Below are 22,513 nucleotides of genomic sequence, written 5' to 3'. Positions count from 1 at the left end.
TTTTAGTTTTTAAGAACTGATTGTATGTCGCAGGTTTTTTTTTTTTTTTTTCACCTACTGTGGGTGGTAAGCTTTCGGCATCTTTACTTTTGATGCTGCAACATTTTTATTTTTGTGACCTGATTTCCACTCAAAGGGCCTAATTGGGTGCTAAATGATTAATATTGCCGGTGCACATAAATCCTTGAGGGTGATTGGGTGTAAATGAAAAAAACTCAAGCTTAAATTTGGTGTATATAACTTGTATTCCAGTTAAAAACTAATAGTTTTATGTGGCCTAGAAAAACGAAAAAATATATTAAAATTCAAAGTAATATTTAATTCGGGTCATAAAGGGTTAAGTCAAAGCACTGCACAAAAGGAAAAACCCAGTGAAAATCCTAAATTAATTTCTTAGAGTAAAAAATGTTAGTAAAGAGTGCGTAATCAATGCAAAAATTAAGATCTACAAAATAATATTTAGAGTACAAGTTTTAAAAATTGTAACCGTTAAGAATAAGGAATGTGTGAATTTGAAATTTTATTTTAAGGTCTTTTAGCATGTTAATAATAGGAATAACTAAATTTCTTGTAGTGGGGAGAAATTCGAACTTCCAATTTTATCGATATCAGATGGTGCAGCATGTCGTTTGAAGACTACTAGCCAGACTTGGTCCCTCCCGAAATAAAATCCTATATGCGCCACTGATACCCAATTACATATGTTATATTTTGATCACTACGTTAAAAAAAAAAAAAAACATCAATATCAGAAATGCAGATTCTACGTAGAAAATACAGTAGTTTTCAAATGTTGTGCAATATTGCAGTTTCTATGGTCATTGATGTTTTCCTGGTCAGAAAAGGAAAAAGGAAAAGTATATTTGTCCGTTCTTCCAGACGTCATCATAGGAAATGAACGAAAACGGTTGCTTCACAGTCAAAACTGTTTTCCCCCAAAAATTCTTGTTTACAAAAGATAAGATCTTTTAAAGAGTAAGATTTCCTCAGCAGCCTTTCAGTTGTGTACACTCATATATGACGTGAAATCTCTATCTGGTCAACACAAACCTATAAATATTCCAGTTCTTGTTGACAACATGTTTTTCCAGTGGAGACTCCATGTGAATCATGAAGCTGATTCTGGTTGTTTTCTTGATTGGCACAGTGACCTCAGCGCCATCTGGGGAACAGTTTAGTCCAACAGATATCCAAGGTAAGAGCAAATATTTTATAATTAAGATTTTCAATGCTTTAAGCTGTACCGAATCAGTATCTTCTTGGACCCTGGCAAAAAAAAGAAAGATGGGTCCCTGTCAGGTTTCATAATATTCATTAATCATTATAAAATATCTAGATAATAATAATAATAATAATAATAATAATAATAATAATAATAATAATAATAATACTGTAGTCAGTGCCGTAACTTGTGGGGAGCAGGGAGCAACTGCCAGCCCCCTTTCTCAGGGAAGCTCCCCGACGTTCGAGGGGGGTCTACTTTAAGACAACAATTTTCTTACTTCATATACGATACAAATATGAAATTATAAATGAAGTATCAAACAGGTTCAGTAAATTACGTAAACAAAATAGCACACAAAAGATAAATAAAACAAAAATGAATCATGGGCCCATTTCAGTAAAAAATGTATATTATCAGGAGCCCTAGAAATAATATTTATTCGTATGGCTTTGAGATTTAAAAAATATTGTCCTTCATTAACTTGTCATGTATGGAACGGGTCCAGAGGCGTAACTAACGTCCCCGCAGACCTTACTGTACGGGAGGGCCACAGTCTTCGGGGAGCCCACAAAGAGTAAGAAAAAGATGGAAAGAAGGGGCCTATTTTCGATTTTTGCAGGGAGCCCAAATTCTGTATTAATACTTGTCCCCTAGAAAAATATCTAAGTTACGGTGCTGGCCGTAGTGGCTTAGTGTTCACCACTGGTGTGTGGAGTTCCGAGGTTCGATCTCAGCTTGTGTCAAGGGCAGTTTGAGGTGGATAAACAAAGTGTGCATGCGTTTTCTCGGGCTTCTCCAATTTCCTCCACCTTCTTCATTCCACCATTTCATTCGTTTCTTATCATCACCTTCTGCTTTAGCCTTGTCAGTATAATCGTGGGACGTAAAATTTAAAGATGTCATTTTATTTAATATTTTCATCATCACTGTCTCTTTTAGCCTCGGTTCGTAGTCATGAGGCATTAACTAGAAATTTAACTTCATTCGAATATAATCACCGCTTTTAAAGTTACACGTAATGCCCCAAGTAGCACCGATCGGTGGTCGTCCGTTGTTCAACATTGAATTTGTTGAAAAATTGTTAGGCCGTTGACTCAACTTCTGTTCTCCATGCGTCCAGTGTTCGTAGTTTGAGGGGAAATTTCCCTAATCTAGGGAAAATTCATGGGCAAATTTAGCAAAAAGCGAAAAAATGAATTTTTCCCGTAAAATGCAAAAATCCAGGAAAATTTTTGAGCAGACTGATTAATCAATATAAATGCTTAAATTTTTCTTTGTTCTTCAGATATGAGCCAATACAATAGCAATAGTTTGTGTGTGAGTGTGTGTGTGTGTGTGAGTGGGTGGGTGTCTATCTGTCTGTTGAAAGTAGCGTAATTTCTACCCAATGTTGGCCGGGTGACTTGTATGTACTTTTTGTTTAAAAAAGTAACATAAAAAGTAAAAAGGAAGCAAAATGAAAATGAATAAAACAAATGTGGTTAGCGCTTCCTTTAGTATAGACGAATTAGTGTTATCACATAACTTATGTCATACGAATTGGATACTCAAAAACTAGGAGGGTGTGCGGTGGTTCAGTGGTAGAGCATTCACTTCCGTTGCTTTAGGTCCCTGGTTCGATCCCAGCTCGCACCGTGTGGACTTTGTGGTGGACAAACACCGTGCTCGTGGGTTTTCTCGGGGTTCTCCCGTTTCCTCTCACTTTCTTCATTTCACTCATCTCTCATCATCACCTAACCGGCATAATCGTGGGACGTAAAACTTAAAAGATTTCATTTCATTTTTCATTTTCAAAAACTAGGAAAAATTTGATAACAAAAAGGCAATTTTTGTGTCAGTTGAGAGAAATTTTCTTAAGGAAACCTACGAACAGTTCATGGGTCTGCTTGTGAATTGTAAGGTCTCAAAACAACGAGAACCCCGGTGTCAGCCGAATGTTTGTTACCTTAAAACGTCATAAATGTTTAAGCAATACGATTAAATAAAATCTTTCCCTTTATGTTCCATGCCAGTGGTGATTGATGACAGTGAATGATGATGGAGTAACTCGTTGAAATATACCGTGAGAAGAAATGAAAAAACTCGAAAAAACTCATGGAGGTTGAGTTGTACATTATAAACACGTATGCTCTGAGAATTGAGCCAAGAAATCAGCGCTCTCCTTTAAGGCAATATAAGAATTATAGCTTTTGTTTACAGCACATGTTACATACTGTAAATGTATAGTAATTGCAATTGTAACCGAATTTTCAGGCCCAAGAGGAACGGGAATTCCAAATGTCCAAAACTTCATAACGAGGAAGTACATAATTTATACCGTTTACCAAACATTGTCAAGGTTATCAGGTCTAGGAGGCTCAGGTGGGCAGGTGATGTACTAGAATAGAAGAAAATAGGTGCTCTTTCAAAGTTTTAACTGGAAATCCAACCGGTAAATGAACACGGTACCTGGGCCCTAGGAAGGCTCAGGCACAGATGGGAGGACAATATTAAGATGGATCTCGTAGAAATAGGATTACAAAGTAGAAACTAGATCCAGTTCGTTAAGGACAAAAGTCAGTGGAGAAGAAGCGGCATTGAACCTCCGGGTTCCATAGGTCATAGAGTAAGTTATTTAAACGCAATTCATTACCAACTATTCTAGTGTAAACTGGATTCGCAGTCTGTTTGTAGAACTATTAAAACACTAATATTTTAAGGATACGTTAGATATGAAACACAACATTTACCAAGTACGGCCCTCTAGGTGGAACCGAAGCTCCTCTAACTTATTCAGAGAGGATCACTTACCGAGAAATGCCCTATTAACTTTTAAATTAGTGGACAAAAGCACTAAAATTTCGCACCATGGAAACAATAGGAGTATATTTTTGGCATACTCTCTAGTACCACCAAATTAACAGTGTTACCAACATAACATATTTTTCTCCAAATGGTACTACCTCAAGTTATGGCATATTTTAAAACTACATGTTAAACGAAAACTTACAATATCACCCTTATTATTTAGTGATAGGGGTATAGTAGCTGAGTGGTAGAGGGCTTACCTCTGGTGCGTAGGGTCCCTTGTTCGATCCCCAGCTAATTAAGTTTGTGGTGGACAACTCGTGTCCATGGGTTTTCTCGAGGTATTTCCCTTCCCTCCCACATTCTCATCGTACCAATTCTTCCATCATCATTCACCTGATTTACTCATCGTCTCCCTTAGCCTAAAAGGCGTAATCGTGGGACGTTAAACTGAAAGATTTAATTTCGTTACATTATTTAGTGTACAAATTAAGGTTTAATTTCGCTACATTATTAAGTGTACAAATTAAGATTTAATTTCGTTACATTATTTAGTGTACAAATTAAGATTTAATTTCGTTACATTATTTAGTGTACAAATTAAGGTTTAATTTCGCTACATTATTAAGTGTACAAATTAAGATTTAATTTCATTACATTATTTAGTGTACAAATTAAGATTTAATTTCATTACATCATTTAGTGTACAAATTAAGATTTAATTTCGTTACATTATTTACTATACAAATTAAGATTTAATTTCGTTACATTATTTAGTGTACAAACTAAGACTAACGCCAGTGAAACGAATGGAGCAATGCAGATCAAAAATATCTTAGTATCGAACGCGATGGAAGTGATATAAAGCATTTTGAATAATTAGAAACAGAGTGACAAGGGAGTGAAATCTTTATTTCTAAAAGCTGTTTGGAGAAAAGTACCACATGCACTTACATATTAGAATTTTAACAAATGTAAGGATCATAATGGCGCTTACATATCTCAAATTGTTTCGGAGGTATGGTTAATAATAGTAAAGTTTGCAAATTTCTCAGAGTTTTATGTACAGTAACTCCGAGGTCTGTTATTGTAGTGTTATTGAAACAAAGGAAACCAACAATTGTTTCAAAATGTATCCCTAAACACGCCTTTTTTGAAAAGCAGTATAGCAATCTTTAACAACAGTTGTTTTTCATATCTCTCCAACGGTTTAAGAGAGGATTTCTCAATTTGGGGGTCGGGACCCCTAGAGGAGTCGCGAGAGGGTTTTATGAGAGTCGCGAAAATAAGCGGAAGAGATAAATATAATTAAAATCTAATACCGGAAAATATTTTTAAAGCTTATTTTAAATTTTGTTCTGAATGGCATATTTTTATTATTATACATATTGTTAAGAATAAAAAAAAAAAGAGTCTACTCAACATTTTCAACAGGTACAGAGTTATTTATAAATCAATTTAAATGAAAGAGGTACGTTATTTAACTAATGAGAACTGCATATTGAAATACCAAAAAATTAAAATGCAACAAAGCTGCATAATAAACTACAACTAAAATTGACAACTAATGAAATACCTGAGCATGGTATGATTTCAATAATGCTTCAATGTACAGTTCAGTCTTCGTGATGCACATTATCAAGTCATTTAAAATACTTAACCCTTAGAGTACCAAGCCTAAAATATTACATAAAGTACTAAGCCTGGGTCATTTGGACCCAGGCGAGTTTTTTGTTAAAAATATATCAAGTTTCATTCAAGGAGTTAAAATTTCCAACGTTCAATAAAAAGGGCAATGTTCCTGATCGTTCTTTATATTACAGTAAATTTTATACGCTGTATAAATTGACAGTGGCGGCTCGTGACACTCTCAAACAATACCTGAATTATAGTACTGTAACAAATATATATACATAAAACACGCTTTTTTAGGAGTAATTCCTGTCACACATGGTATTTTGATTACACCTGACAGTCCTTACAGGTCGGCTCGCTGGTGCAGTGTCCTTTGCATACAAACTTGTGGCAGATTGCACACTTTTGAAGGGTGAAAAATCACATGGCTTGCTGAAAATAAAGCCAGATATTATAGAGAACTGAACAACAATGTAGCAATTGCTGAGAAAGAAATGTACAGCGGTCAGTGTGGAGGAGGAGAAGGGGGCAAATGAGTTTGCTAAAATAAAACTTTCTATTATTCTCACTTTAATCAAAGCTCGGTAGAACGGGGAAGTGATTGTTGCAGGTAAAAGAAGAAATGCGGTTTCAATCAGCAAAATAATAATAATAATAATAATAATAATAATAATAATAATAATAATAATAATAATAATAATAAAATATGTTATTTGTGTGTTTCGTGCTGCGGAGTACCAAGGCTGGGTCAAATTGACCCAACTACAATTTCTGCCATATTTTTGGTATTTTGTGCTTATTTTATATATGAATTCTACTGAAATGTTTTCCAAAAGTGAAAATGGTTGTTAATGGAGGAATACCTAAGATATTAGCCCACTATATCTCTTTGAAATTATAGCATTTCTTTATAAAAGATAATCTGGGTCGAATTGACCGTCTTGGTATTCGAAGGGTTAACAACTGTTTAAACAACTGTTCAAGCTTTATTTTAAACCAAAATTAAAAATAAGTTTACTTTTCTTTATCATATGACCCAAAATAAGGGAATTATGCAGTTTTAATGTTTTCGAACTTCTTCCATTTTGAAACGGTATGACGGATCGGATTCGATATTTGTAATATCAATGAATTGACTAAACTTGGTTTTAATCTTTTTACTTTGAGGGAAATTACTATATCCACTAGGTCTATATAGAAGAAATGGATTATACTATTATAGAAATAGATAGATATCATGAGATCTCAGCAATAGGTATATTAAAAATTCCCGCACAAGCTTATTACGAAAAATAAACTAGAAAGGGGTCGCTGGCAAGAGAATGTGATAAAATGGGACTCGTGATAGGAATTAGGTTGAGAACCATTGATTTAACATATCGAATTTCTGTAAACTTAATTTAGATTTTAAATGTCTTTCGAAAGCCATATGTGTTATTAGGGGTGATATCTATGCACCTTGAAGATTTCTGAAAAAGTGTCAAATTTTCAGTCTTGTATATCTTTGATCCCATTTAATTGAAATCCACCCTTTGATAATCATAGTATTTAAGACCAAGGTACTTTGAATGTGCCTTGCTCCATCCGTTTGAGTTGTCGCTGTTGTAAAATCCCCCAAAGTTTTATATTTCTTCGATGTTTGTAATACTGTAGCGTCGTTAGACTGTAACACTGAGTAATAAGTACGGTATTGTAAGTTTTCGTCTAATATATAAATTTGAAATATGTAATACAATGGTGTAGTGCCTTTTGAAAACAAAAATAACCACAACTATAGCAACAACCACCACCACCACCACTACTACTACTACTACCAGCAGGGCTGGCTCTACCGTACGGTGCGGCAACACGGGCATTTGTACGGTGCGGCAAAATCTGTTATAACTATGTAACTTAAAATAAATATATCTTATTGGAAACAGACTGCATGATGATAGTGGTTAAATTTACTAAGTTGACCTTCTATTTGAATACTACATCTATAAACCATGTTAATTTTGCATTAGTTTAAGGTCTCGAACATAACTAACACCTGTTCCTTTTACTTAGTTATCACGGTTTTGATATGAACATTAGTCTTATCTTTCTCACAAACAAGCTCTTTATCATTGAAGTTGGAGACAAGTTTTTTTTTTTTTTTTTTTTTTTTTTAAAGGTAACAGGTGTAGAAGGACAATCAAGAAATAAAGTTAAAAGAGCTAGTTGCACTGGAATTGCAAACTGATATATTGAATTTGAATCTCCATTTTAAATTCTATAAAAAGGATTATCATTTTTTCCTCTGTAGGTATGTTTGCTTTAACTTTCATTAACATAACATACCATTATTTAAAGTTTAATAAAAATATACAACGGTATTGTATTTGTGATGTTTAGCCTTTCTGAGTTCGAGTGCTTGTCCTCTCGTCCTTCGCGTTGTTCATGATGAAGTAGCATACTTATAAATAAAATCGTGGCTTTTAATATTTGTTCTATTTGGAGAAAGGGACCCAGCAAATGATGCCATTGCAGGGGCGGAAATTGTCTAGGGCCGGCCCTGACTAATGCGACGTACGCAGGGATGAGTTCTGGGAGTCCGGACTCCTCTACTCCGAAATTCCGACTTTAATGGAAATTTAGTTCAATTTTAGGGGTTATTTTATAAATTCTAATATAATTTATCCTGATATTGAATTTAGACCACCATCAGATTTCGACCTCTAGCGAAATAAATTCCTGTGTACACACCTGACTACTTGTATCACTTTATGATCAAAAAAATGAAATGAAATCTTTGAGTTTTACGTCCCACGGTTATGCCGGTTAGGCTAAAGGAGACGGTGATTATGAGAAATGAATGAAATGGTGGAATGAAGAAAGTGGGAGGAAACGGGAGAACCCCGAGAAAACCCACGCACACGGTGTTTGTCCACCACAAAGTTCACTTGGCAGGAGCAGGGTTTGAACCCGGGACCCCATGCACCAGAGGTGAACGCTCTACCACTGAGCCACCGCGGCCCTCCACTTTATGATCAGTTCCCAATGCTGTTAATCAGATGGTATTGCAGATTATGTCAAACAATGTGCATTTATTCCGAAGTTGGGCGTCCCATACTTTTCGAGCAAAATCTTCAATTCCTACGTTCTTGACTGACTGTAGGGTTCCTTCGTTACATCGTGAGGTATGGGAGAGGTTAGGTTTGGTTTGGTTTGCATATACAACAGAGGTGAACAGAGGTGCCCTCGGACGTCCGAACAAAGTTTACTATTTAATTCACACAGTATTGCCGAGCGAGCGTTAGCGAGTGAAGGCGGTTTAGAGCCCCCAGGGCACGTTATTTTTAGTCTTCATTAAACTCTAATTAATATAGTTTTTTTTACACTTAACTTAGTACTTCGGTTCGTACTGAAAACAATAACTTTCTCCACGTTTCTTCGCTGTCACTTCCTTTCCACACTTTCCACAATTTTTTCATTAATTCATGTTCTTCACATAGTTTTAGAAGATTTTGCTCGTTATGAACGTATTGCTTCACGAAATTTAACAAAGTCAGTTCATATCCTGTGCATCGTTTCGGCATATTTGCCGCCATGTTGATAATATAAATGCTCGTTAGTTTCCCACAATGCAACTATTCTGTTACCTTGCGCCAAGTAGTTCCGTCCGCTCGCGGAGTAGTCACATATTTGTAACCGTTTATATATGACAAATAAAGATAATTTTCGAGATCCTTATATATTATCAAGCACACAAACTATCAAATTATCAATATCTTCCCTGTAAATTAAAAAAAAAAAAAAATTGCTGGAAACGGACGCCTAACTTTGGAACTTAACTCTTATTGCTATTTCCATAGTAGGAAATTTCAGCTTTTTCCAACCATTAATTTAGGAATTACAAATACATTCAAGGTGAATGGTCCGCCCTGTACATAAAAGGCGTCAGAACTCGTGTACTTATTCTGTTTCCTTCCAATCTAAACATATCAAAATACTTATGTTTAAATCTTAATCAAACTTTATCCGTGTAAGGTATTTTAATAATTAATTTCAACAACTAGCACAAACTTCTACTAGTTAGCATGACTATCCATGGCTTTGGATTGATTATTTTAACCAAAAGAATCACTGATCAAAGCTTCAAACCCACTATATTTTAAAACATAATGTGTAACGGTTTCGGATATTTACATATCCTTCCTCAGACATTATGAAACATAAATGTAAATACAGACATATATATACAGTATATATATATATATATATATATATATATATATATATATATATAGATAGATAGATAGATATAGATATATATAGATATATAGTTATTGTTATGAACAATTTTTTTAAATTCTTTTAACAGACATATTTATATACTCATTATTATAAGAAAGTTTAATTTCTATTTGCTGAGGCCTTCAGCCAATCCCGTAAGTATTCCTCTTCACTTTCCAACTAATCACGTTCCTCCATTCTTGGTTCTTATAAGGGTCTTTTTTTTTTTATTTTCTTCTTGTCCACGCTATCCAAACTTCCTTGCCATAACTCATTAATAGGTAAGCCCCATGTCCAGTTCATCAGTTTATCTCTTCCTACCTTCTTTATCCAATCTGCTTCTTTCCACTTCCTTATTATCATTCTTTTCTCCATCTCCAATGTTTAGAAATCCGAAACCGTTACATATTATAGTTTAAAATATAGTAGGTTTGAAGCTTTGATCAGTGTTTTTACTAGTTTTGCTTTGTCATATAAACAGTCCAAGGAACACCGTAGTGTCGTGGTTAGAGCATTGGACATACATCTACGTGGTCCAGGGTTGGATTCCCAATTTTTTGGCGTCCATCCAGCGTCGTGACGCAAACTTGGGAGTGACGAGACTAAAAGATGGTTAGTAGCTTATAGAAAGCTTCTGATATGCCTGTTACAGACAGAGCGATGCAGTGTTAAATGCTAGACTGGATATAGTTCATCCAGTTTTTAACAGATGGCGTTAGATTGGCTCAGACCTACCAAAAAAAATTTTACGTCAAGTGGTCTGATTTTTGATTATACAAACAGTCCGCTGTTTCTTTTCTAACAAACTAAATAGGACCAGATACATACAGACGGTGATCAGAAAAATGGAAACACCTGTAGTTGGCAACACGTCAGATGTATGGGATGGCAGTGGTGTCGTGGCGCCCGCAGCGCCGGACCGCTGGTGATGGTATGTTAGGTCGGTCTCCATACTACGTCAGGCGCAGTGGAACAGCAGTGTCCAGTGGCTGCAGCAGACGGAGGTAGTGTAAAATGGGACACCTCTCAGATTTTCAAAGAGGGCAAATTGTTGGTGCGCGGTTATGTGGAGTGAGTGTGACGGCAGTGGCTACTGTGTTAGGTGTGTTGCGTGGGACAGTATCGAAGGTGATGACGGCCTACACAACACACGGGAAAACCACATCGGGGAAGCAGAACAGTGGGCGGAAGAAAAGCATGAGTGACAGGTCACGCCGGGTATTAAAGCGCATTGTCACGCAGAACCGTCGTGCCACTGCGGAGCAAGTGACGGAGGAACTCAATCAGCACCTCCCCCACCCTGTTTCGACAATCACAGTCCGCCGCGAATTACATGACATGAACTTACGGGGTAGTGTTGCACGGGCCAAACCGCTCATCAGGGACTATAACGCTTTCGCACGCCGCAAATGGTGCCGCGACCTCGGATGAGTTATCCTTCACCCTATTCCCAACCACGGGCCGTGTTTATGTGTAGAGAACACCCAAAGAAGCTTATGATCTGCAGTGTCTCCGTCCAACTGTGAAACATGGCGGCGGGTCGGTGATGCTGTGCGCCGCCATATCATGGTTTTCATTGGGTCCTGTGGTCACACTTAGCGGACGAATCACTGCCAACGATTATGTCGCAATTTTAGGAGACCACTTGCATCCTATGGTCCAGATGTTGTTCCCGGACAATGACGCCATCTTCCAGGATGATAATGCACCCATCCACACAGCTGACGATGAAGTTCAACACCTCCCCTGGCCCGCCCAATCCCCAGATCTCAACATAATTAAACATCTGTGGTCCGTCTTGGAAACACAACTCCGGCGACGATTTCCACCTCCATCCTCTCTCACAGAACTGGCCGATGCCCTGCACGAGGCATGGTGTAAAATTCCACTTGCTACCATTCACGACCTATATGCCTCCATCCCACGTCGCATCAAGGCTGTTCTGAAAGCGAAAGGTTGCCCGGGACCATATTAATCTGGTAAGTTGCAATTTCGTTCAGGTATTTCCATTTTTCTCATCACCATCTGTATATGGGTTTACCAGTGTCACTTTGTCACCTAAAGTATGGAAAAAGAACCTAATAATTTAAAATCACGACAATGTCTCAATTATTAACAAAAATTAAAGAGTAAAGAGTTAACGATAATAACGGATTCAGTGGTGTGCAGATAGTTTCGTCAAGAAGTGGTTTCGAGCAACCAAACCTTATGATATCATTTCAGATTACATGGGAATTTTGAATAAAGCCTATTTCTCGATACAATAAATGCTTATTTTTCGATAGTATCTTGTTCAAGGGAATGTATGAACCCAGGTAAACCTCGTTTGCGTACACCACTGGCTTGACTACACAGTGAATTTAATAAGTTCCGGGATTACATTGAAGTAAAACACTTATCGATACCAGAAAAAATTATTACCATGTTAATTTTGTACGAGTAGGCTGTTTTCACGCCACGGTAGTAAAGGGTGTGAGCTACTATATAAAACGTCCACTGGAGTGCTATTGAACTAAGCCTGTTATTTTTTTCATGAGAATACGGGACACTTGCAATCTCCCTTCCCCCAAACTTACCAACACAATCCAATGAACTGTAACTATGGTTATGAACAACAGTATAACAGGCAAAAGTTCCCCAAGCTGCAGCTACTTTATCTTTTTGTTCGCTGCAATTAATTGTGCGGAGTGAATATATTTACAACCCATTTACAAAAGAATCGCTTCAAAAACTCAAGACGACGTCTTATAAAAATGCTTTACGGAAAAACAACATGCAAATAATTTCGTTTTATTTAAATTGGTGATACAATCTACCTTCAATATTCTTTGCGCATTTAGCAATATTTACATGACTGTATTTGCGAAAATTACGTTTGTCGATTTAATCTGATGAAACTTTAGCTGATTTTTCTCCTTGCGTCGAGTGTAATTGTCAGGGCCGGATTTACATATTTCTAAGGTCGAGACCAAAGCACAATTCTGTGCTCCTTGCCTCTTAGAAAGATTATTCATAGTTTTTGTTAACTTATCTAATGTCTCGCTGAAAAGAAACTCAGTCATCTTCTCTTTGCTTGTACACCGGCCATCTTATGTTTCTATTTTATTTATTTATTATTTTTTTTTTAATGTTAGAGAGTGTCTAAGTTTCCACCAGGTACAATGGAAAAGTAGCATTGCAAAATTGGCCGTCAACTTCATAGTTCAACTTCGTTGCTTTCAAACACGGGTACTTCTCTTTCAAATTGGAAGAAAATGTGCACTTCAGATTAGACATTCTTGTTACTACAAAGTTGGAACACTTCATTTATAATGTATTATCAATTACAGCTATCTCGTGCACTTTATCCATGAGACTGCTAACGGACAACTGCAACTCTGCACTGCGAGCCTATTGGCTTCTCGCTATCAAATCGGAAAGGGTGTGATAACTTGCTCGGAGCTGTTACATGTTACAGATTATTGTTCATTCACTAATTACAGGATTCACAGAGAGTGTCTGAATTTTTTATTTTTAATTTTTGAATAAGCTGATATTGATAGCAGAAATGGGACAGGATTAAAATGCGGGACATTTGCCTGTCACGACTAAATTTATGGGGACATGGGACACTTGGGCCCAAAATCGGGACTGTCCGTTTTTACGGGACGTATGGCAGGCTTAGATTCAACACCACTATCACATTCGCTTGAATCGATCAACATCCTCAAAATACTCCCCCTTGGGATCAAATTTGAGCTTAGGAAAGATTATGAAACCCACTGGGGTTAAATCAAGCGAATATGGAGTGTACGAGTACTCTGACCCTTATTGTGGCAAAAATAAATAAATAAATAAAAACTTACTGCCAGACAAGTAAAGAGGTACGAGTCGGCGAGTGTACTTTGTTTTGACTACGGGAAGAGGTGTAGATAGGAAGCTAACGTTGTAAAAATAATGAACATTGTTAAGTATTTTATTTCGTCGTAATCTGGAAACTTATTGGACGCACTGTGTATATAATTGACAATAGTATCTGCTCTTGTCTTGTTAGTGTCATAATTAAATTCCTAATAGAATTATACAGTCTTGTTCAAAAAGACTTGGTCTCCCATTTAAGGATGCGCACGAGTCGAGTCGAGTGGAGATTTAAGCCTGTCTCGACTCGTCGCGAGAAAATGTTGTCTCGACTCGAAAATATGTTGCTGTCTCGACTCGATTCGAATTCGAGTCGAGACGTCTCGAAATTCGAGTCGAGACAAAATATACGAGTTAAAATATACACACACACATCAGCCAGACCGTTATGACTACCTATCTAATTGTTAGTATGTCCACCTTTTCGCACGAATAACAACGGCAACGCGTCTTGGCATGGTCGCAATGTTCCTCGGTGGGTCGCTGGAGAGAGTTGGCACCACATATGCACACACAGGTCATCTAATTTCCGTAAATTCCGGGGAGGGGGTGACGCGCCCTCACGTCACGTTCACTCACATCTCAGATGTGATTGATTGGGTTCAGATCCGGAGAGTTTGGGGGCCAACACATCACTTGAAACTCGCTCCTGCGTTCCTCGAACCACAGCATCACACTCCTGGCCTTGTGACCTGGTGTATTATCTTGTCGAAAAATGCCACTACCGATGGGAAACATGACCGTCATGAAGGGGTGTACGTAGTCTGCAAGCAGCGGTCACGTGTTCATTTCAGTTATAGTTGCCGATGTCGTGGTGTTAACATGCGCCATCGTTAGGAGTGTTCGGTGTACTGTGTGTTCAGACTAGTGTTGTGAAGGCCTGTGGAAAAAAACGGAAAATTTGGGTGTTATCAGAATCATCATTTTTGTTAATCACAGAATCATTTTAGGTAAAATCTCAAATCAAACATATGTTTCATAGAGATATCTTCATTGTTCTATGTAAAATTCCGGAAATTTTGAAACCATTAGGAAAAAATCATTTGTTAGGAAATATTGGCAAAAACAGGAAAATGTAATTTAAAAACTATTTGTTGGCCTGGTGCTAGTAATCTTACTTCCTGTAACATGTCTGCAACATATACAGTGGGAAGTCGAAAATCCGAACTAATTGGAACTACAGGTATTCGGATTTTCAAATTGTTCAGATTTTCGAAAATGACCAACAAAATGCCATTTAGGCTTACATATACTGTACGGTATGTTCTTCTATCGATACAGTGGTTATTCAGTACATACAGTAATTACAATACAGTACGTAAGGCTACTTACATTTAATGTTTCTGAAGAACTTGCTTGTACTTTAAATAACATTTTTCTTGTAAGTCACACTTAAAACTTATAGGCCTAAGAAAAAAATAGAAATAAAAATACATGACAAACAATTACATATAAATGAACTTCTGTAAAAACACTGACTTCACATAACGTCGATAGACACGCTATTGTTTGTTTATCGCTAGCGTTAAGACAAAATGTAAAAAGCTTTTAGGGACCGCGTTCGGATTTTTGACGTTAGGATTATCGACGTCCTACTGTATATACAATGTACAGTATTTCGCTAAAGGAAAAATACTTAAAGCAACAGGTTTTAATTCTACTTTACACACATATACCGCACAAGTGAGTAAATTTGAGCAGCGAGAAATATATTAAGTGAAACTTCCGTTAGTTATTATTACAGACTAGTAGAATATCCGTTCTTCGCACTGGGAGAATACGTTTCATTTTGGACACAAAGGGCACCAAAACTGTCACCAATGAACTTGTGGAGCCCCAAAACTATGAATTTGACATTAATATCGGTAATTTTCAATTATCTTTACATGTCACCATCCTCCTTAGAGTACTAATGGGGCTGAATTTGTGGATTTAAACGGCATATTCCGTTCATCTCAGCGAGTATGGATTCGAGGCCATTTTCGTATATATATATATATATATATATATATATATATATATATATATATATATATATATATATATATATATATATATATATATATATATATATATATACAGATGTGGATCCAAGGGGATCACACTCAAGTATACACTGCATAAAATGGGCTTTAATCCTGCTTTACACTGGATAAAACTGCAAACTATGGTTTAGCCCCTCCCTTGATCATATCCTGGATCCGCCACTATATATATACTGTATATAATGCTCAAAAAATTAGGGGTTCAGCTGAAATATCACACAAGACCTTAAGATAGTGTATGGATAAGCTTGGGTTTGATACATATATATCATACACGAAGGAATGCTTTAAGATACACTAGAAAAATGGGACACATACTGGTGTTGGGGCTCGGAAAACCTTGTTCACATGGCTCATAACACAAGACGGTTATGTGTGAACCTCTCGAACTGCTCACAAACAGGCAAGGCAATAACACTGATTGTTCCCTAATATGTCATATGATCACTTCGAATAGTCAACAAAGCCTCGCACCTGCGTGGCATGGATTCAATCAGATTATCGATGAGTTCTTGGGGGATGTTGTGCCACTCATCCAGAAGAGCGACTTCCAGCTTTGGAGTGGTTGTTGGATTTACTGGCCTAGCGGCAATTCGTCTGCCAAGCATATCCCATACATGCTCAACTGGAACGAGATCCGGAGAGCATGCTGACCACTTCATCCGAGCGATACCCTCAGCATCCAGCATCTCATCCACTAACTGAGCTCTGTGAGGACGAGTATTGTCATCCATAAAAAGGAACGAATCACCAATGGCACCAGCATAAGGGAGAACAAGAGTTTTCATGATCTCATCCCTATATCTGAGAGCCGTCAAAGAGCCATTTCGGATGATGTGGAGCTCAGTACGCCCACCAATGCTGATTCCTGCCTACACCATCAGTCCACCACCATGATACTGGATCTTTCTCGCACAAACATGGGATTGTGTCGTGTTCCACACTCTCTCCAGATGAAAACACGTCGATTATCAGGCTCTACACTGAATCGAGACTCGTCAGAGAACAAAACATTGCCCCATTTATTGCGTCCCCACCCACGATGTTCCTCCGCCTACGCTCTTCGATCAACATGGTGTCGTGCAGTCAATGGGACACACACCATAGGCCTACGTGCGTAGAGATCACCTTCTCGAAGGCGATTGCGGACCGTTTGAGTAGATATTGTGCGTCCTGTTGTTGTTCAGAAAGCTCGCGGGAGCAGAGTTGTATTCTGACGCCGGTTTCGACGGGCTGTTAACAAGAGATAACGATCGTCTCTGGCTTTGGTTGCTAGTGGACGCCCCTGTCCTTGTCTTCTTCGAACACTTCCAGTTGTTTGAAATCGATTCCACAATCGGGAAATCACACTTTGTGCCACTCCTATTTCATGTGCCACCTTCCGCCATGACTGACCAGCTTCCAACCGGCCGACAGCTCGCCATGCCAACGATTCTGGCAAATCACGTTGTTGTGCAATTTCACTACGTAGATTTGTGACGCACTAAACACAATGTGAACAAAGGTATCCTGGAGCTGGAATGTGTTGGCAGCGCCACACTACAAAATGATATCTGGTAGCGCCACGTCACTGATCACGTGCACAGATGTTCCAAACGGTTCGTTTGCACGTTGGGCCTTCATGATTTTAATCTGAACTGGACAAGATACAGTGTTCTCACATTATTCGAAGGAAGTTTTACATGTGTTTCCATCTGATTCCCTAATTTTTTGGTCAGTATATTATATATATATATATATATATTAGCTAAATATACCCATTCTTCGTATGGAAGTCAAGGCCTGTGGAAGTATTACCCTCATTTCCGCGACCACGAAAACTATGGATCTGAGACTAAATCGATCATTTTGGATTACTTTTAGATGTCTCGGTATCCTCCCCCCCCCCCGCTAACTCCCGGCCCGCATACAATGGTAGCTGAATTTGCAAGTGATCGCTAATGAAAGTGTCACCATCTCATCGACCTCAAAATTATGGATTTGACACTAATATCGGTCATTTTGTATTACTTTTATATGTTTCGAACCCCCCCTTCCCCGCTGACTCATGGCCCGCATACAATGGTAGCTGAATTTGCAAGTGATCACTAATGAAAGTGTCACCATTGATCTCAGCGACCGCGAAAACTATGGATTTGACACTAATATCGGTCATTTTGGATTACTTTTACTTGTCTCGGCCCCCCCCCCCCCGCTGACTTCCGGCCCACATGCATTGTAGTTGAATTTGCAAATCATCGCTAATGGAAGTGCCACTATTGATCTCAAAGACCGCGAAAATATCTCAACTCCCCCCCTCCCGGTGACCCCCGGCCCGGTGCTGCATAGCATGAATTTGGAAGTTAATACGATCCGAGTTTCACCATTGGTTTCTGTGACCGCGAAAACTATTAATTCAACACTAATATCGGTTATTTTCTACTACTTTTACATGTCCCAGTAAACGATCCCTGAGACCCCCCTGGTTCGAATTTTGACAAAATCGTTTAACTCTGCTCTGGAGTCTGGACCAAGGTATTCGTGACTAAAATTAGGTAACTCTCGGTCAATTTGTCTGTTTCCCAAGCCGGTTCCTATAAACGCCCCCCTGAGACTCCCCTGGTTCGAAATTTGAAAACAACATTTCGTCAATTTGATTGGGTCCTAGGCCAAGGTACCCCTGACCAAAATTTGGTAACTCTCGGTCCACTCGTCTGGTCCCCAGGCCGCACAAGACAAACACACAAACAAACCCTTATATTTTATTTACATTAGACAGCTGAATATACCCATTCTTCGCATGGGGGCAGTATTTGGAAGACAACGTCTGATGGAGTATTACTATTCATTTCTGCTACCGCAAAAAGTATGAATCTGACACTAATATCGATCATTTTGGATTACTTTTACATGTTTCGGAATCCAACCAGGGAGTCTCAGGGGGCGTTTACAGGGACATGTAAAAGTGGTAGGAAATGGCCGATATTACTGTCGAATTCATAGTTTTCACGGTCGCTGAAATCAATGATGAAACTCTCATCGCATTAACTTCCAAATTCGCCCTATTCGGGCCGGGGATCACAGGGGGGCGGATAAAGTCCCCCTGAGACCCCGTTAACTCCCGGCCATCATACAATTGTAGCTGAATTTGCAAGTCCTCGCCAATAAAAGTGTCACCATTGATCTCAACGACCTCGAAAACTATGAATTCGACAGTAATATTGGTCATTTTCTACCACTTTTGCATGTCCCTGTAAGCACCCCCTGAGACCCCCTGGTTCGAATTTTGAAAAAAAAAATCGTCTTGATCTGGGGCCTGGGCCAAGGTACTCCTGACCAAAATTTGGTAACTCTCGGTCCACTCGTCTGGTCCCCAGCCCGCATACAGACAGACAAACACAAACAAACTATTTATTTTATTTATATTAGACTAGATAGATTCTTGCAAATTATGCTAGATTTTCATATTATCTTTCCGAACTAATTTTAAAGACCCGCTCCTACTTATCTTTATATATATACACACAGTATATATATATATATATATATATATATATATATATATATATATATATATATATATATATATATATATATATATATACATAACAAACGCAGGAATTACCCCCTAAAAAACGCTCCTGGAGGACCCCTTTCTCAAAAAAATGCTGGGGAAACACTTGTAGAAACTTGTTTTCGTGCCGGACAATTACAGAGACCTGTTGAACAAACAAACAAACAAACAAACAAAAATCTTTAGCGATCGAATTAAAAAAAGATAGTTCTCCTCCGGTTAGTATTCACTGAGAATATTGTTATAAAATTTAAATTTTATGGGTAAAACAGTAGACTGAATACATCCACATCATATCCACTGAGTTGTGAAATTGTGTGAAGACATGGGTGGCCGAAGAAAATTTTCTAGGGAGGCATCTACAATGTTTGCTATATTAGTCTGGCATTTAATGTGCATGGTTTGCTATATTATGTATACATTTTTGTGAGCCAAGGAGGTTCATTCTTATCAAACACGGAGATTATGAAGGATCAGATCTACTGTACAAAATATAATAAAAACATCTCTTTCGGATTTCTATCATTCCGCAGTCCAACCCCGAGACGGAAACATAAGAGATAGGCTTTTTGTTTTTAAACAAGATAACGTGTCAAGCGAATGCTTGTGAAGATTATATTAGTGAAAATTAAACGAATATAATTTTACAACTTAATATACATATCACTAAATGTTGAGCTCCCCGTTGCTATATGGTTAGCGTATGCGCCTTTCTCGAACGAGGTTTGATTCATGGTAGGAGCTTATGTGTTTCAAATCCGACGTTAAACTGTACGCTCACGTCTTGTAGAGCTTTGCTCCTGAAAACGACGCTAAACTATAATCTAATTTAATATTACTAAATATTAGAAAATAATGACTTACCAAGCTGACGTCAATTTGGCAATTATCAAATCAATTTTATACTTTCACTTAATCCAGTGGATATTAATATAACAATTACAAAACAAACGCGCATATAGATACTCAGAAACAAGCACATATACACGTACACATACACAAATATGAACACTTCAAATCTATTTACATGTGTTGGACTGCGCTGCATCAAGCACTGTTATCTTCGTCATCATTTTCTCATGTATCTGCATTATTTGATTCATCCATAGATTTGTTATTTTTGTACGCATCATTCATTTTTGCATCTTCGGGAGAATTCAGGGTTCTTTCTTCATTTAAAGAGTCGGTTCTCTGTATTGGAAAGAGAATCAGGGGAGGAAGGGGGAATTTATACTTTATGAATGGATAACATTTTAAGAAATATATACAAAACATGCCGCGCTTCCGGCGCAGCACTGAAGCATTTCTTTTAGCGGTCATACCCCCTCCCCTCTCAAGTTGTAAAGTGAGAAGGGACAGAAACATCCCAAACACTCAGGGTTCAGTTGACAATAATAAAACTATGGGTAAGTAAACATCTTGTACAGAGTCACGTTTTGCTTATTTTTTAACATTTCTGTGAATTCAACAATACAACAGCGGAAATGCTAACGGGTTTTATTACTCCAACCATCGCTTCAACTAAGAGATAATTCCCAACGGTCAGTGAGCCATCTAAATTTTCGTTCTTTTTCTGTTCTCCAGACGAAAAATTGAAATTTTACCAAGATGCTAAAGTCAAGATGCTAGATGCTAAATGGGAGTGAATTATGCTAGATCTAGCTCCAAAATGCAAGATATGGCTTCACTGGCGGGCTTCGATATCTACAGAACTTCTGCCAAAGCATAAAAGAAACAATAGCATAATAGTTTCGATAACATCTGTGTGGTCCTTCGGTAGGCTAGACATCCGGTAAGAAGCTCATCCCAGAGTAGTTTGAACTGCACCCATGGCAAAAAAAAAAAAAAGACGCGTAGCCGGCTTGTATAGGTAATTGAATTCAAATATTCAAGTATCCATTTACTGAATGCCCATATCGTGTATGCATGCATTTGCATGCATTATTTAATAAGTAAATAAAGTACACACACAATTAATTATGTCAGTGATAAACGGTGTTTATTAAAAAATAACACTCCAAACAACGAAGATTAATCTTAGACTGGAGAAATGGTTATCCTTCGTTTTCATTATCATTTGGCCATGAAACAAACGCCTGACAGATGTACAACCCATATATACAACTATGTGATGTTGGAATATATAACTCGTAGGGTATGATGCTTTACTTTTTGAAAAATTTCAGTACTTCTAGTGAAATGAAATCCTTAGTTTTACGTTCCACGGTTATGCCGGTTAAGCTAAAGGAGACGTTGATGAGAAATGAATGAAGTGGTGTAATCAAGAAAGTGGGAGGAAACGGGAGAACCCCGAGAAAACCCACGAGCATGGTGTTTGTCCACCACAAAGTCCACACTGCGCGATCTGGGATCGAACCAGGGACCCTAAGCACCGGAGGTGAACGCCCTACCACTGAGCCACCGTGCCCCCACAGTACTTCTTGTGTACCCCTATAAATGTAATAAATAACTAATGGCCATGTTTTTTTTAATAAAAATATTCAATTAGAACTGGACAATTTACATAAAATTTGGAATCGACAAATGAAAACGGCACGTTTCTAGCACTTGTGGGTTCGAGATCTCATTGTTGAAAGGATTGGAGACAAACATATAAACTTTTATGTGAGGAGAAACATATACGCGTAAATCTAGTATTTTAATATATAGATAATAATTGGAATAGTTTTATTTTCGAGTGCTATTTTTTTAATATTCGCAATATTGAAATTTTTGAACTTACATTTTTCACGTGTTTGAAAAAAAAAGATATCATTACTAGTAAAATTAAGTCGAAAAATCGAAAATCGAATAATCGAAAATCGAAAAAAAACGTTTAAAAAAATAGGTTCAAAATTTCCGGAAATTTGACAACAGTAGTTCAGACACACCAGTACTTTGCCCAGCATTAAACTCTGATGTTAATTTCAACGCAGTTCGCCGCCTGTTCTGTTTTACCAGTCTGCCCAGCCTACGATGTTCGACATCTGTAATGAGGTGGGGGCACCCAACCCCTCGACATTTGGACGTATTTTCCTCTTGGTTTCGCCTCTTGCTGAAGATAATCACCACAGCACTCCTCGAACACCTGACAAGTCCTGCAGTTTCCGAAAT

The 22,513-nt window shown here is 37.8% G+C and overlaps 1 protein-coding gene across 1 annotated transcript in view; it reads left to right on the top strand.

Annotated features, from left to right (window-relative positions):
• Positions 1 to 1,005: 1,005 nt before the first annotated feature.
• The window catches only part of LOC145683684 (uncharacterized), a 45,128-nt gene continuing 23,620 nt past the window's right edge, over positions 1,006 to 22,513 (top strand). Inside the window, exon 1 of the mRNA XM_081755040.1 lies at positions 1,006 to 1,195. Within this exon, the coding sequence (XP_081611166.1) occupies positions 1,111 to 1,195 (85 nt within the window). The 5' untranslated portion in view covers positions 1,006 to 1,110. The remainder of the gene's footprint in view (positions 1,196 to 22,513) is intronic.

This window comes from Thermobia domestica, chromosome 4 (genome assembly GCF_964235325.1).
Source record: "Thermobia domestica chromosome 4, izTheDome1.hap1.1, whole genome shotgun sequence".
NCBI classification, from domain to species: domain Eukaryota; kingdom Metazoa; phylum Arthropoda; class Insecta; order Zygentoma; family Lepismatidae; genus Thermobia; species Thermobia domestica.
The sequence above is the reverse complement of the archived record's forward strand: the minus strand, read 5'-3'. Positions and strand labels throughout refer to the sequence as shown.